The sequence below is a fragment of the Stegostoma tigrinum genome, chromosome 29, assembly GCF_030684315.1.
Source record: "Stegostoma tigrinum isolate sSteTig4 chromosome 29, sSteTig4.hap1, whole genome shotgun sequence".
NCBI classification, from domain to species: domain Eukaryota; kingdom Metazoa; phylum Chordata; class Chondrichthyes; order Orectolobiformes; family Stegostomatidae; genus Stegostoma; species Stegostoma tigrinum.
This window is the reverse complement of record NC_081382.1, coordinates 29,976,770-29,994,603: the sequence shown is the minus strand read 5'-3', so window position 1 is coordinate 29,994,603 and position 17,834 is coordinate 29,976,770. Positions and strand designations below refer to the sequence as shown.

The window sequence follows — 17,834 nt, the reverse complement described above, 5'->3', positions numbered from 1 at the left end:
CTACCGTTTGAAGGAGAGCAGAGAATTCTTCTTGTATGCTGGTAAAGTTTCCTCCCTGGAGCGATGCAGCACAGATAAAGTAACTGATTCCTTTTGGAATTATGTAGTGCAGAAGGAGCCCTTTCAGTTTTTGAGGTCTCAGTAGGCTCTTTGAAAGACCTTCAATCTGTCCCATTCCTATCCACTTCTCTCCCAAACTTCCAAATGCTTCTTTTCTCATTATCTACTTCCATTTCCCTTTTGTAATTATGACTGAATTTGTTTCCCCATCTTTTGTGGTAGCCCCTTCCGGATCAAATTCAGATTGAGATCTCCCCTATCCACCACCTTCAGCATTCATCCCTGCTCCACCCTGGCAGCAAAATGTACCATCTACAGAGCGCACTGCAGTATCTCAAACAAGGATCCTCTAACAGCACCTTCCAAACTCTCAACTTTTGTCGGTTAAAAGGACGAGAGCAGCAGTTGCAGGCAAGTACAATCATGTGCAAGTTCCCTTTCAAACCATCCTGACCTGGAACTACGCTATCATTCCTACACTGGGGCTGGATCAGAATCTGGGAAAACAGTCTTCCTAACAGCACTGTGGATGTACCCTAACTGAATCGGCATGGTTCAAGAAGGCAGCTCACCACGAACTTATTCTCAAGGTTAATTAAGAATGACATATCCCGTGAAAGAATAATAATAAAAGATTCATCCTCTTTCTGGATTTCTTTTGCCAATTGTATTACAACTGTGTCTTGTAGTCACCCATCAGTGGAAACAGTTTCCCCTTTTATTAATGTTTGGACATATTCTGTGGTCACTTGGGTTACATTGTAATAGTCCTTGTATTTTACTTCCATGGATGCAGCGGGTGAGATATTTTGGCAGCTGGAGAACAAGCCAGCCTACAGAAACATAGGCATTTCTTCTAGCATACATTTACAATTCATGTCGTATCACTATAACTGGCAAACTACTTTGTGAATGCAAAGAAACTTCTTCACCAAAAAAAACTGTACAAGGCTAGCCTGATGATAAATATTTACCATTCATAGCTGTTTGATGTTTGAGCTTCTGCTCTCTTATAAAGCAACCCAATGACTATTGTCTCAGTTAGACTTCCCTGAAGATACCATAGACACCAGGCTGGTGGCATATTGAGTTTGTGATGGTTTCTTCGAGGTAGTAGATTGTACGTCATGCAGTGCACTGAGTACTACATGGCAAATGTAAATAACCCAAGCACGTAGCTTTTCAATTAAAGACAAGCTCGGTCACAAAATCAAAATGGAATCTAGTTTCCTGGATGTGAAGATGCTGATATTAAAAGCAAAGTGATCAACAGCCTAGGCCTTGATTAGAAGTAGCATTTGAACCATCTGCTAATTTTAATTAAAATAATGTAACCCAAAATCCACCTCCCCTGCTGCTATTACCTTACATTGTTTAATTTAACTTGCAGCCTAATTAATTATTTTAGACACAGGATGGCCGTGTTAACAGGAGCAGATTGCATTGTTTCTTGGGGGTGGGCGATACGCTACTTGTATAAGTGTGTAAATTCTTGGCTGTTGATTTGTAAGTTTGGGAACACATTATTTTCAAAGTGCAATTTCAAAAGTCAGATCTGCGGGAAAGGTGCAATGACAAGGGCTGGGGGAGAGCTTGGACTGCTGTCACTGTGGAAGTGGGGTTAACATTGTCCTTTCTAGGGATCATCCAGGCTGAGAAGGTTGCACGATGTTCTGACTCATTTTACATGTTGCCTACCCTCTCCTACTGTCTGAGTGGTGTTACTGCAGATTAATTCGTGGCTTTGTTGCACATTCCTGCTGGCTATCATTCTCATGTAAGGGTTTGGACCACTGTTTACCCATTATTCAGGATCCCTGTCCACATGATGTGATGCTTCCTGCCCTCATCCCAATGTGACAATGTGAAATTGTGAACATCACACTGGAAAATCATGGGACCTTAGAGTTGACTGTTTGAGATATTTGTGTATGGAAAGTTAATGTGCTTATATGACATTCTTCTGCTGCTTTAGCAACGCTACTAAAATAAGCAGTTTGATTTCTTTGTTATGGTATTACATAAATATGCTATGGTAACAGCTAACTGTGTCTTATTAAACACTGATTAATAATTTGTGTATACTCCTGTTCAAAGAATTGGCTGGTTCTTATGTACCTTTTTTGTGTTTCTGTTCATTTTGGATTGCAAGCATCCTCCAGTCTCATCTTTTATTTCAGTCGGTAGTTTTTCCTCCCAGCTTGTGACAACCCAGTTCTTGACATTACCACCAAGAAATCCATGATGCAGTTTCTTCAGTGGCTTAGAATGGATGTTCTCCATTAACAGGTGACCTTTATACAGCAGCTTCTAAACAAGGAATTTCTTGATGAGGAAAAATGTTCCAGTGCTCGGGGTGATGTTTGAAGTTTCTCCAGCAACAGCTGGAGTTGAGAAGTGGGGCTCATACAGTGCTGAGGTGGAGGGTACATGCTGGGCATTGGCCAGGAGATGGTTATAAATACAGCGTAACCTGAAGCAATGCAAGGATTCTTTAAAAAAAACATCAGCACGGACAAGCTGATGGGTGCATATCATTAGGCTGAAAGTAGATCACTGAATACGGAGTTCTGGATATCTTATAGGGCTGCAGATGGTGGGATGGTAAGGACAATATTAGAGGAGTCGAACCTTGATGTGACAATGGAAGTTTTGATTGGCGTCAGCGACTGTCCCTGAATTCAAGGATGAGCTCTGCTCAGGGCTGGGACTTTCTGTTGTGGGTTACTGGACAGGATGTTACCCAACTCATATCTGTGTGTGCACAAGGCCTGGTGTCCTGTGAGTTAGTGGGTCCAGAATGTTAGGATTTGTTTCCTTCTCTCTCTTTTGTTCTCTGCTGCAGCTCTGCCTGTTGCGAAGGTGTTTGAACTCCAAGCATTTTTCAGTGCCACCTGCTGGGCCAGCATTTATTACCTATCCCTGGTTCATCCAGAGAGCAGTTAAGAGTCACTTGTGTTGTGGTGTTTCTCGAGTCAATTATGGACCAGGCCAGGTAAGGACAGTGGATTCCCTTCCTTCGGGAAAGTCAGTGACCCAGATGGATTTTTATAACAATCGATGGTGGTTATGATTGTTACGTGGCTAGCTGTTTATTGTATATTTTCATTGAACTGAAATGTTACCATCTGTAGCAGTGGGATTTGACCCCAAGTGCCCACTGTATTTGCCTGGGTTTCTGTGTTACTGTTCCAGTGCCGTTACCACAATGCGACCGCCTCTTCATGATCCAACTCGTTTGTTGTCATCTCACAGCCTTTCTGAGAGTGTGGCAGCATTGAGATTACTGTTTGGATGGAGCTTGTTGTCAGGGGCAGTGGTGGTGAGGTGAGAGGGTAGATAGTCAGTATTCTGGAGATGGAATTGGTCACGGACTGATGAAAGTTTAGCTCACTCTCAGTGCAGACTGTTAGGTTCAATCTGGAAAAGGATCGAAGTCAGTTTTGTGTGCTGAGTAGCTTTCAATGTGAGCAGATTATATACACAGGATGCCCTGCCGATGTTGAGCTGAAGAAAACCCTGGCACTAATGAATAGGCTGTGAAATTCAGGATGAGCAGAAGGAAGCAAACAAAAAAACCTAAAGTTGTGTTTCCAATTTAAACATGTGCCACTTGCTGTTACAGAGTCAGTGGAACAGAGGCTGTGAGAATTTTATCCAACTTCGGATCAAGACCCATTCCCACACTCCAACCAAGAAGTCAAAAAAATCAACAGCTTAATTTTAATTAGAAAAAACGATTCCAGCCTAATCCTTTGCATGTGTAAAAGCCTTCAGAAACAATATTAGGTTTGCTTCCCACAGTTTCTTATTGAAATGCAGCACTGGGAGCTGCTGATAAGGGACTTGTGCAAAGTTTACTTCTATCGGTTTTATAAAAAGAAAGTGTTGGCAAGCAGCACTGAGTCATTGGTGGGGTTCATAGGAGAGTGATCCACACAGCACTGCCATTCTACCAATGGAGCTGCTCTCATCTCGGAGACCCAACCTCAGAAAGGCGGATACCTATTGAGGGTGAGGAGGATGAAAAATTGCTTCAGTGAGAAGTACCTTGCCAGCCCAGTGTGCACCCCGGTTTTGAGGTGTGAGAGTGTGAACAGGTGGAACATATATTTAAAGTAGGCTCCTATAATACAGTAAAAAGTCTGTTTTAAATTTATCAATAAACAGATGGGTTTTTACAAAAATTCCCAAAAGGACATGCATATTTGTAAAAACAATTAAATTTAGGAGTCACTGACAATGCTAGTGCTTGTTGTTCATGCCCATTTGTCCTTGAGAGCAGTTACAAGTCAACCATATTGCTGTGGGTCTGGAGTCACATGTAGGCCAGACCAGGTAAGGATTGCAGTTTTCTTCCCTAAAGGATATTAGTGAACCAGATGGGTTTTCTTCTTAAACGACAGTCAGGAATAGTTGCACAGTCACCACAATTAAGACTAGGGGTGGAATCTTCCCAGCCCCTGAACAATGTGGATATTGAAGAGAATGTTGAGAGAATTGAGTGAGAACAGCAGGGAGGAGCTTCCCACTATTAAGAGCAAAACGTCCTATTTTCCAATCGAACGTTGAACAGCGAGATGAGATTCTGGGCAGTGAGCAGCAAGAAACCTATTTCATCTTTGTGACAATGTTGTCTCTCCTCATTAATGTACAGTGTCTCATTCTCTCACCCAATGTTCAGATACCAGCCAGCAACACGGCTGCCATTTAAGTCAGGGCAGTAACCTGGTATCTCCAGCTCACTGCTGGTTCCTGTAGATCTCCATCCCAACATCCCAGGGTATATTCCACCAGCAGTAACTGCTTGCACCCCATATCCAGCATGACCTCCAGGTCTCAATCAGCATAACAAGGTGCCATTTGCCGTCTGTCAGACAGGTCCAGAGCAAGGCAATCAGGGCAACTGTGGTGTGCTTGCACTTGACTGGGTGCACAGCAGGGCTTTAAAGGTGGCATTGGCTCCAGGAATCTTGGGAGGTCTCAGCAGTGGCTGGTACTTCCATCTACGGCAAATAGGGGAATACGGTGAGAAGGGTGTTCTGGGGGTGTGGTGCATATGTAAGGAGGTGAGTCGGAAAAACTTGTTAAGGCTTATGGAGGGAAACCTACCATGAAACCTGGGGAAAATTTGACACTCAATTTCTGGTGAGATTCAGCCCAAGTTATGGTTCCTAATGTCCTTCACCACTGCAACATTCCTTGTGTCAGTTGTTGATCATTTTATAACAATTGATTAGTCAACAGGTCTAACATCGGCATATAATCTGACATACAAATGTGTAGTGCAGTGTGTAAATGGCTCACCTTAAAGCACATTTCCTGATCTCTTCTGAAATGTATTGGCTTCCAACACCCCTTCACATGAGAATTCCAGATCAAAATCAATTGCTGTACAAAAACAGAGCCATCTCCTCATGACTCTGTTCCTCCATCAATTAAATCAGTGTCCTCTGGTTACTGGCTGTTCTACCACTGGAATTGAACATTTCCATTTTTCTCTCTGCATTGTTCTTCTGTCTGTTGGAGTCAAATATCTGAAGTTGAATGACTTAATGGGTTAATGCGTTTAACGCCTTAATGTTTCTCTCAGCACAGAACTTGCAGCACTGGGCCCACTTCCAAGCAGCGGCTGAGCCAACATTGAATCTTATCAATCCCCAATTTCCTAATGATATTTGACAACAGCAGTTAGGAAGCATTATCACTGAGGAAGTTGTTCGTATGAGTACATTAGTTTTTATAACAGGCCACCTCAATAATTGACTTAGTTAGAACCATTAGTGAGCCTGCTTCCTGTTGCTCATACCTACACAGGGCCATGTTTGAAGTGGGTGGAAAGGTACTACTGGCATTGCCAGTTGGCAGCTTATGGACTGTTCCTGAGTTTTTTCCCCTGGGGTGAAAAGGACTTTGGTGCACCATTGTTCTCTTGTTTTAGTATTAACAGCAACACAGAGCCTGTTAAAAGATCCTGCAGTTTGGGAAGTTGATGGTGTTATAATCTATGAGCATCACACTCGTAACTCTGATCCATGGGTCTATAATGCCAGCCTGCATGGATGGTGTGGCCAGTATTGGTTGCCCATTGGAATGTTGTTTGAGAAGGTGGTGGTTAGGCATGTGGCGGTGCAGTGCGTATATCCACGATGCTGTTACAAAGCAAATTCCCAAATTTTAACTCAGCAGCAATGAAGAGTTGGCACTACAGGTCCAAGTCAGGATGACATGTGACTTGGTGGGGATTGATTTTCCTCCTATATGTAGCTATCCTTGTCTTAGGTCAATGCTAACCAGACTTTTTCCCACTGTGACCTCCTTTTGAGACTTAAAAATTGTCATGAAATCTCTGTTGAATGGTGGAGAGGGAAATGAGAGCAGGAGAGGAGTGTCATCCATTGTTAGCTTGACGGTAGCTGCTCCAAGCTTTAGTGTGTTCCTGAGCACACAGTCCCAGACCTTGGAGCGTGCCAGTCTGCAACACCTGGCCGAGGTCAGCTCATTATGCTGGAAGACCATTGAGCTTTTGACAGACCAAAGGACGCCTTTCATCAAGTGTAGTCAATGTTTGTCTTGGTGTGCGAGCAGGGGAACAGCCATAAAGAACAGAGCCCTACATCGCATAACTGCTTGGGACAGACCTGGACAGAAACCACCTGCATCTCTGTCCAGACTTCCTGTGCAATGGCACATTTCAGCAGGAGATGTGTGACGGTCTCTATCCTCCCCTACCCCACAACCACTTAGAGGGCAGTGCGAGGTGGTGCATAGAGACTAGGCATACATGAAGGATCTCACAGATAGTGCCCTTCTCACCATCAGCCAAGCAATGTCTTTGTGCTCGTCGGACAGTTCTGGTGGTGAGCTATTCTGCCAAATGACTTTGACAGTCTGCTCAGGGAACAACCCAACAGGAACCACTCTTGACTTTACCCGCAGGGTCTTGGGAATGCTTTGTGCTGGTCACTCCCTGATGGACTTGTGGTCAAAGGTATTTTCTTTCACAAAGTTTTCCATAAGGGACAGGCTGTATAGAATAGTCAACTATTTGGAGTTTTCTGTGGCAGTGAGGCCAGACTCATGCTATGCACCACCAGGAACAGGTAGTACCTCAGTGTGTAGCAACACTTGGTGTTTATGTACTAAGGGTCTCGGCACAGCTTGATGTAGCCACACACAAAGGTGGCCATCAGGATGAGGGCAGCATCGGGTACGTACTCTCCCTCTTCTATCTAGAGATTTGTGGATTGTGCTCCTTCAGACCTAGTCCATGTTAGACCTCCAGATGAAGTGAAAGATGGCTCAGATGACAGCAACGGCACAGGTTCTGGAAATGGGCTAGAATTGCACCATGTACGACGACAGGTCGAGTACCTCACGCATGTTTGCCTGCAATGGCGAGTAAGCGGTGCTGCCCCACCTTCGTGATACACTTCCTCCAAGTTGTGGCACATGCCCCAAGCCCTCTGAATCACATACCCAGCATCTTCTGTCCTGATGGTGAAGGGGATAACGGATCGGTTGGCCCAGTTCCCAAAGAGCATGGCCTTGCTCTTGCCTTGATTTACCTTGGCTCCTAAAGCCAGTTTGAAGTGGTCACAGATGCTGATAAGTCTGTGTACTGACAGCGGATCTGAGCAGAAAGTAACTATGTAATCCATGTAGAGGGAGGCCTTGACTTACAGGCCTTTGCTCATTGGAATATTTACCCCTCTCAGGCTCGTATCCTTCCTAATAGACCCTGCAAAAAGCTCCACACAACACACAAACAAGGCGGGAGAGAGTGGGGAGCCCTGCTTGACCCCAGAACTAATTGGGAAGCTTTCTGATTCCCACTTGTTTTTACTCTGATGTAAAGCTAGCTGGTTTTTAGCTGTCAGTTTTCTGCCCTGCTTCCTTCTTAAATAGTGGGTTGGTATTTGATTTGACAGGAATTTTCCAGAATCTATAGACATTTGGAAGATGATCATCCCAACGCATAACTTATTTCTGTAGTTATCTCCTTCAACACTTTGATATGTAGAATATCAAGTCTTGGGAACTTATCAACTTTTAGCATCATTAATTTCTTCAGTACAACCTTCATACTAGTACTAGTTTTGTTTAATTCATCATTCTCCCTCGTCATTTAGATCTCTAGTTTGAGGAGATTTCTGGTCTGTTTCTCAGTGAAAACAGAATAAAGTAATAATTTAGTTTCTCTGCCACTTCTGTATTTGCCATTATAGATTTTCCTGACTTTGCCTATAATGGACCAATGTTTTTCTTTGCCAAATGTTTCATTTCTATATAACTAAAGAAGCTTTTACGGAATGTTCTTATGTTCCTGCTAGAATGTATGGTAATTGCACCTGACATTCTGACAGTGAATTTCTTGGGTGAAAGTTGAGATGATTTTAATTGGCAAAATTAGGTGGGTGATTGGATCAAAAATAACGTACAGGCCTGGAAGGGTTAATTTAAAAGATATATAAGTTAGTATGTTATATATGGAATTGTGAAACAATGAGAAGTGCAGAAAGTTTTCTAAAGAAGTTGTCTTCCCATGACTATCAGAACAGATAGAAGGACAGTGGATCAGCAAATTAGATCAGAAGATCAGTTAGACAGAAGTTCAGCAAGGGACTGGCTGTGCTAAATTGCCCATAGTGCCCGGGGATGTTTAGGTTAGGTGGGTTAGACATGGGAAATGTAGGGGAATGGTCTAGGTGGGATGCTCTTCAGAGGGTGGTGTGGACTTGTTGGGCTGAATGGCCAGTTTCCACACTGTAGGGATTCTATGTCTGTGTCTAAATAACAGGCAAGTGAAAATAAGGGTATTGTGTTTGGAAAATAAAAGTAATTGCAGCAAATGATGGAAATTGGAACCAAGTACAAAAACGTGGGGGAAAAACTCAGCAGGTATGAGTCCAGTATGAGGCTTTTTCCAAACAGTCAGAAGAAGAATCGTATCAGACTCGAAACCATAAAAGTTAAATTAATTGATTTGTCATTGCCAACATACGTATCATTTCTGAAAAAAATACTGTACTGTATTGACCAATCTCCTCGTACACCACAGTTTTCAATAGAACCCTGAGGTATATATCGTCTAGAGTTTCCACTTTTGTGGCAGTATTATCTCTTTTATCATAACTAACTCCTCCATTGTTACATCTCAACATTTGTTCATTATAACATCTCTCATATGGATTCCAGCCAATTCGGTGTTTACCTTCTTCCAATTATTCTTCACTAAATAGAGATGTAAAGAACTTGTTAAGTATTTTTGTGAATTATCTCTGCACCTCTGTTAACTCACCATACTCTCCTTTTGGTTGTATATTTGACACTTGCTTTTTTTTCACTACGCATTAGAATATTCACAGTAATTTCTCATATTTTGGTGATTAATTTGAGTTTCACGAGCACATTTAAGAGACACTTTCTGAAATCATGGTGCCCTTGAGTCAGGAAGTACGTGCTTGTAATGCTTTACTCTAAATAAATATTAGATTGAATAAAGATTGACTCCTGGCTTTCTGAGAATAAAACATAATTAACTTAACATTTATATAGCACCTTTCATGACTTCAGAATGAAGAGCTTCAACACCTGTGAAGTGCTTGTGGAGTATAGTCGCTGCAGCAGCAGGTAAAAACTCTGTAGCCAGTTTGCCATTTGTGAGGGCTTGCCATATGCAATGAGCTAAATGGCCAGATAGTGTTTGTAGTGAATAAAAACCGAAAGAACTGTGGATTCTGTAAATCCAGAACAAAAACAGAAGTTGCTGGAAAAGCTCAGCGAGTCTGGCAGCATCTGTGAAGGTAAAAAACAGAGTTAACTTTTTGGGATCCGGTGACCCTTCCTCATAACTGGTGGCTGGGAGAATTCTTCTCTCTCTTTAGGCTCTAACTTATCATTTACTCCCTACCCCAACCCCTCCCCTTTATTCTGCATATAAATTGGCGTTTTCCCAGCCACCATCAGTTCTGAGGAAGTGTCACTGGACCCAAAACATTAACTCAGTTTTATTTCCTTCACAGATGCTGCCAGACATGCTGAGCTTCTTTGTTTTTGTTCCTGTGTTTGTAGTGATGTTGGCGAAGGACAAATTTTGGCTGGGACGTGAGGTGGACTTTCTGCTTGTCTTCGAATAGCACTACTTGAAGTGTACGACTGAAGATTGAACAGATTACAGCCAAGAATAGACATTACCATATATTAAGTGTAATTGGTGGATAAAATATGTACACCATTGAGAGCACAAGAAATATTTTTCAAGCTTTATTTGTTCCCATATATTAATCTGTACATGTGCTTGATGGTGTTGTGTGTGTGTATGCGTGTGTGCATGCGTGGATGTGTGTTTGCATGTTTGTATGTATGCGTCTGTGTGCATATTTGTGCACATGTGCGTGTTTTGCGTGTGTGTGTGTGTGTGTGTGTGTGTGTGGGCGCGCACATAGCTGCGTGCCTGTGCATTCTAGCTTTTGGAAAGTGGTTCAGGTTTGAAAAAGTAGTTTACTTAATTTTCTGGGTGTTTTCCTGCATAATGAGCATTGCTCTTATGCATCAAAAGGGACTCAACTCATGTAAAACTCCAGTATAAATAAGAAAGTAATTTGATGCAGGATTTTTAAAAATAATTTCTAATTTATCCCTACATCCCAGTTGGGTGTTCCTCTTTCCCAGATTTGTCAGAGCACGTTATCATCTTTTCACTTTTAATCTACATCCTACCGCTGCCAAAGTGATTCATGCAGCACTGAAATGATTTACCTTGTTTTGACGTTACTGAATTGTATCTGTCATTAACTTAACTCCATGAAAGAAGAATTAAGGCAATGGTTTGTTTTGATAGGCAGTGGGAACTGTGAGAAGGTGCCTTTTTCCTCACAGTATTCCTCAAGGGCATTCTAAGAGGGCTGCATCTAAGTATTATGTTTGTCATGCTATTGCTTCAGTAAGTGTCTTTTTATAAAAGAAAAATGTGTAAAACCTTTGAAATAAAACCAGTATCATTCTTGCAATGCAATTCAAAACTTCTGAACACTTAGCCTGAAGGGCTGTATTTTTATGTTGCGACTGCCCCAATGTAGATTGTTTGTTGAAAGCAAAAACAGCCATGAAATGAAAATACAATGCGGTCATTATGTAGGACTGCGCAAAATTTACTGTACAGAAACAAGCCATTCCGCCCAACTTCTTTATGCTCATGTCTATGATCTTCTTTGCACCTGAGTTTTTAAATAATGTAACCGACAGATTTGACAGGTTGGAATGGAATGTCATCTTGTGTAGCATAGTTTTGCAAATATTTGAAAGCATGAATTTTCTATTTTACTTAGTATCTGAAATTACAATTAAAATTGAATAATTTTCTTTCCCTAATTTACAGCTTATTTCCAGTGATGCAGATGGGGCCATACAGAGAGCGGGAAGATTCCGGGTGGAAAATGGATCCAGTGATGAGGTGAGGAACAATTTGGTCACATCTCCCCAGTTCATTCTGTCCTGGGATAAAAGTTTGGCTCGGATCATTTGAAATTATTCCACTTGATGCCGCGAAGGTGGATTTAGTGACTGGGCTTCCATAACGCAGGCATCTAACCTTGTTTGGCAGTGCAATGCATGGCATGGTGTTGGAGATAATGGGAACTGCAGAGGCTGGAGAATCCAAGTTAACAAAGTGTGGGGCTGGATGAACACAGCAAGCTTTTTCTGATGAAGGGTCTAGGCCCGAAACATGAGCTTTTGTGCTCCTAAGATGCTGCTTGGCCTGCTGTGTTCATCCAGCCCCATACTTTGTTATCTTGGCATGGTGTTGGGCTTGGAGCAGGGAAGGGAGCGGTATGCCAACACTTTCCTGCCATCATGGCATTTTTACAGCAGGGCCACACCCAAATGCCAGTCCCTGATCATGTGGGCTAGCAGCATCGAAGTACTCTTCAATGTACTTCAATGGTAGCCCTAGTGGGGGCATCTCCTTCGCTCTTGGGAGTGGGTCCCATGTTCCGCTGTGAGCAGGCACTAATGCTGGCTTCCCAAAACCAGTCCAACCTGTCTCTGCCTCCCTAACCTGTTCTTCCTCTCACCCATCCCTTCCTCCCAACCCAAGCCGCACCTCCATCTCCTACCTACTAACCTCATCCCACCTCCTTGACCTGTCCATCTTCCCTGGACTGACCTATCCCCTCCCTACCTATACTCTCCTCTCCACCTATCTTGTTTTCTCTCCATCTTCGGTCCGCCTCCCCCTCTCTCCCTATTTATTCCAGAACCCTCACCCCATCCCCCTGTCTGATGAAGGGTCTAGGCCTGAAACGTCAGCTTTTGTGCTCCTGAGATGCTGCTGGGCCTGCTGTGTTCATCCAGCCTCACTTTTTATTATCTTGGATTCTCCAGCATCTGTAGTTCCCATTATCACTTATGCTGGCTTCCTGGCTGCAAGTCAGGAATTTTGGGATGAAACCACTTTAAGCAGCAAGAGCACTGTCTCATGGGAGGGTCATTCCGCTGTATCAACTCACTGCCAGGGGCAATATTTGGAGAAGGAACAGGAATTAATGCACCACTGATACCAGTATTCCAAATGAATGCAGCTTAATGCACAATTAGTGTCTCCATTACCATGGGTACACAGTGGAAATCAGCCTCTTCCTCATCATTTAACCCTCTCGATCTTATGAATATGAATGGAATCTAAGTAGTAAACAGATTCTTTTTGTGAAGTTTGCTTGTTGTGTGGTACTGTTCATTAAGCATCACATTGTTGAAGGGTTGTTAGAAAGCTTCTAATTGTTGCAACATTGAAATCTATATTGGTTTTGTTATTACTGTACATTTAGTCGTTTACAGCCACCGCAAAAGGCATCGCAATAAATTTCAGACACTACGGTGAAGGATTTTCTTCATAAATGTACAGAACATGTTTCCTTTTGTTTATATATTTAATTATAGTGTATCTCCACTTGTGATAATAAGTACACTTTGCTCTAGGTAAATGAGCCTCGACTACAACGATAAATAACATTTCAGTAATTAAATGTCAGGCCACTAAAACACATTTCTAGCCAGTCACACAGAATGTTTTACAAAATTCCTATTGTAAAAGATTGAGCAATTTCCGACTCTGTAATCCGTTTGTAACAGAGTTGAAACAATGTGAGCTTCATTAGCTTTGAAATGCACTCAGTATTTTCCTGTAGGTGTGGGTGATACTGATAAGACTGAAAGAATAGTGCATTTAACTGTATCACATTCAAAAGTGTAAATTCTGTCACGGATAGTATTGAAATGCACATAATTCATTTGTTGACGCCTTTTAGTGTAGAGAGAAACTGCATTCATAAGTTGTTGTTTCTCTGATTGCTTAATTCATGAGATGTAGGTGTTTCTGCCAATGCTTGTTCACTCTCTGTTGTCTCAAGAAGCTGGGGATGGGTTGCTGTCTTGAACTATCGTAGTTTGCCTGGTCAAGGTGTTACTACATTAAGAAATTCCAAGATTTTGACCTGGTGAAGATAAAGGAATGCAATATAGTTCCAACTCAGGAAGGAATGGAGCTCAGAAGGAAACTTACTGGGGGCGGAGTTCCCACGCAGCTTCAGCCCTTGTCCCATCAGGAGGTAGAGGTTGGGAGTTTGGAAAGTGTTGGCAAAGGATTCTTGACGAATTGCTGCATTTTGGGTCTGGTGCACACTGCTGACTGTATGCATTGACCGTGGGAAGAATGGACGTTGAAGGTGATGGAAGGGATATTGATCAAGCAGCTGGTTTGCCCTAGATGGTTTTGAGTTTCTTTGATTGATACTTTAGCTCTAGACAAGTGGAAAGCATTCCATCATATTCCTGACTTGTGTTTTGTAGATGGTAGACAGACTTTGGGGAGATAGGAGGTGGGTGACTCATCATTGAATACACACCCTCTGACCTCTTGTTGGTGAATGACTCAGTTTTAAGAATTATTAAGGGGCGATGGTCAGATTTATCCTTGTTAGGAATGGGCATTGGCTGTGAATCTAACTTGCTATTTCTCAAGCCAGGCCTGACTGTTGATCTTTACAACTGAAAACACAATCTGATTTGCTATCTGAGGAGTTGTGTGCAGTGAGGCAATGGCATAGAACTGAAATATAATAAAAAATCCCACTTAAATCACGTGAAGTTTGTTGCAATTGCTATTGTTCTTAGTGATCACCTCATAGTTCTTATGGACATAAACTCCTGTCTGTACACTAAAGAACCAGCTATTGCAAACAAAATGGGCGGCACAGTGGCACAGTGGTTAGCACTGCAGCCTCACAGCGCCAGGGACCTGGGTTCAATTCCCACCTCGGGCGACTGTCTGTGTGGAGTTTGCACATTCTCCCTGTGTCTGCGTGGGTTTCCTCTGGGTGCTCCGGTTTCCTCCCACAGTCCAAAGATGTGCAGGCTAGGTAGATTGGCCATGCTAAATTGCCCGTAGTGTTCAGGGGTGTGTGGGTTATAGGGGGATGGGTCTGGGTGGGATGCTTCAAGGGGCGGTGTGGACTTGTTGGGCCAAAGGGCCTGTTTCCACACTGTAGGGAATCTAATTAAATTTAACCCTGGTTCCCTGGCACAGTGACTCGGTGGTTAGCACTGCTGCCTCAGCGCTTGGGAACTGGGTTCAATTCCAGCCTTGGGTCTGTGTGGAGTTTGCACGTTCTCCCTGTGTCTGAAATGGCAGCGACCATTAGAAGTAGTGTAGATCTTGGGGCTATGAGCGTAAATTCTTTAAGATGGTTGGTTTTCTTTCAGAAGTGGGTTGAGACCCAGTTTCACAAAGTCTAGGATCCTGTCTGCTTTATCAAGAGATGCACAGAGAATAGAAGCATTGGACTTGCTGTTAAACCTGCACAAAACATTGGTTTAGCCTCAGCTGGAGTGTTATATCCAGTTCAGTGCATTGCACTTTAGGATGGATATGAAAACAGTAAAGATTCAGTTAAAAAAAACTGAAAGAACTGCAGATGCTGTGAATCAGGAACAAAAGCAAAGTTGCTGGAAAAGGTCAGCAGGTCAGGCAGCATGTGTGAAGGAAAAAAAACAAGAGTTAAAGTTTCGGGTGTGGTGTTCTGAGGAAGGGTCACCGAACCCGAAACGTTAACTCTGTTTTTACCTTCACATATGCTGCCAGGCCTGCTCAGCTTTTCCAGCAACTTCTGTTTTTGTTTAAAGATTCAGTAAAGCTTTCCGAGCTGAGGATGGGTGGGGAAGGTGGTTGGTGAGTGGAGTAGAAGTTCAGAATGGTGACAAATGTTCAAACTGCCAGGATTTTTAAAAGTAAAATGAACAAACATTTAAACCTTTCCACAGCAATTAGGCCTCAGAGAAGTACCTGTTAAGACATGTCTGCTAATAGAAAACGATGCACAGATTCATGGGGATCTCACAGCTGCTTCAGGCCTCTCTGGCAGTCCTAATAGCTCAAACTCTCAAAACGGTGACCACATTCGGAGGTTTTGACCCTCAGTCTGAGAAGCCCTAATCTGGGCTGAGTCTTGGGCAGTGCTGAAGGAGTACTGCCCTGGTGGGGATGGTGCTATACAGATGAGACATCAAATCTATACCTCAAAGGTCTGTAAAGAAGCTCATTGCACTCTTTCAAAACATAGAAGGGAATTCTCCTGGTGTCCAGGGAAACATTTATCCCATTATTAACACCAATGAAAACAGATTAATTGACCATTTATCTCACTGCTGTTTCTGAGATCTTGCTGTGAGTAAATTGGCTGTGTGCCCACATCACAACACTTCTTAAAAAGTATCAGAGATAATGGGAACTGCAGATGCTGGAGAATTCCAAGATAATAAAATGTGAGGCTGGATGAACACAGCAGGCCAAGCAGCATCTCAGGAGCACAAAAGCTGACGTTTCGGGCCTAGACCCTTCATCAGAGGGGGATGGGGAGAGGGAACTGGAATAAATAGGGAGAGAGGGGGAGGCGGACCGAAGATGGAGAGTAAAGAAGATAGGTGGAGAGAGTATAGGTGGGGAGGTAGGGAGGGGATAGGTCAGTCCAGGGAAGACGGACAGGTCAAGGAGGTGGGATGAGGTTAGTAGGTAGATGGGGGTGCGGCTTGGGGTGGGAGGAAGGGATGGGTGAGAGGAAGAACCGGTTAGCGAGGCAGAGACAGGTTGGACTGGTTTTGGGATGCAGTGGGTGGGGGGGGAAGAGCTGGGCTGGTTGTGTGGTGCAGTGGGGGGAGGGGATGAACTGGGCTGGTTGAGGGATGCAGTTGGGGAAGGGGAGATTTTGAAACTGGTGAAGTCCACATTGATACCATATGGCTGCAGGGTTCCCAAGCGGAATATGAGTTGCTGTTCCTGCAACCTTTGGGTGGCATCATTGTGGCACTGCAGGAGGCCCATGATGGACATGTCATCTAAAGAATGGGAGGGGGAGTGGAAATGGTTTGCGACTGGGAGGTGCAGGTTTTTGTTGCGAACTGAGCGGAGGTGTTCTGCAAAGCGGTCCCCAAGCCTCCGCTTGGTTTCCCCAATGTAGAGGAAGCCACACTGGGTACAGTGGATGCAGTATACCACATTGGCAGATGTGCAGGTGAACCTCTGCTTAATGTGGAATGTCATCTTGGGGCCTGGGATAGGGGTGAGGGAGGAGGTGTGGGGGCAAGTGTAGCATTTCCTACGGTTGCAGGAGAAGGTGCCGGGTGTGGTGGGGTTGCAGGGCAGTGTGGAGCGAACAAGGGAGTCACGGAGAGAGTGGTCTCTCCGGAAAGCAGACAGGGGTGGGGACTTCAGTTTCAAAATCTCCCCTTCCCCAACTGCATCCATAAACCAGCCCAGTTCGTCCCCTCCCCCCACTGCACCACACAACCAGCCCAGCTCTTCCCCCCCCCACCCACTGCATCCCAAAACCAGTCCAACCTGTCTCTGCCTCCCTAACCGGTTCTTCCTCTCACCCATCCCTTCCTCCCACCCCAAGCCGCACCCCCATCTACCTACTGACCTCATCCCACCTCCTTGACCTGTCCATCTTCCCTGGACTGACCTATCCCCTCCCTACCTCCCCACCTATACTCTCTCCACCTATCTTCTTTACTCTCCATCTTCGGTCCGCCTCCCCCCTCTCCCTAATTATTCCAGTTCCTCTCCCCATCCCCCTCTCTGATGAAGGGTCTAGGCCCGAAACGTCAGCTTTTGTGCTCCTGAGATGCTGCTTGGCCTGCTGTGTTCATCCAGCCTCACATTTTATTATCTTGGACTTCTTCAAAAGTACCTTCTCCAGCTGTGAAACTCCTCAGGTCATCCTGAGAACAGGAAAGGCTCAGTATAAATCTAAAACTTGCTTTACATTGGAGTGAGATTGATATTTTCTTGCAAAGTTAAAAGCAAAGATTCACAATTCTGTTCTATTTCTGCAGCAGGCTGTTTTTAATATGGTGCGAAGGTGAAAGATGTTCCTGGCTCGCACCAACATGTACATATGCTGGAAAGAGCAAAGAGCGGAAATATATATTAAATCATACAATTTTCAAAGTGGGTACAAGAACAGAGAGATCTGGATTGTTTTGGACGTGGCAGCATAACTCAAGGTGATTCTTTAAAAGGCCCACTTTATAAACTAAGGCGTAGAGTACAAGAATAAGGGATTTGTCTTATCCTTTACAGAATGCTAGTTGAAACCCAACCAGAGGGTTGTGACTAGTTCTGTGTCCCACCTTTTGGAGAGGAAGCCAAAAATGTGGATCCAGTTCAGAGAAAGTTCACAAGAATGGAATGAGAGATGAAGGAGTATTAAAGCGAT

General features: G+C 43.7%; 1 protein-coding gene across 10 annotated transcripts in view; it reads left to right on the top strand.

Annotated features, from left to right (window-relative positions):
• Nucleotides 1-17,834, top strand: part of garnl3 (GTPase activating Rap/RanGAP domain like 3) — a 387,754-nt gene that overhangs the window by 161,291 nt on the left and 208,629 nt on the right. For all 10 annotated transcript variants that reach the window (XM_048558881.2, XM_048558880.2, XM_048558883.2 and 7 more), the window contains one exon: nt 11,441-11,515. In XM_048558881.2, coding sequence (XP_048414838.1) covers nt 11,441-11,515 — 75 coding nt within the window. The remainder of the gene's footprint in view (nt 1-11,440; nt 11,516-17,834) is intronic.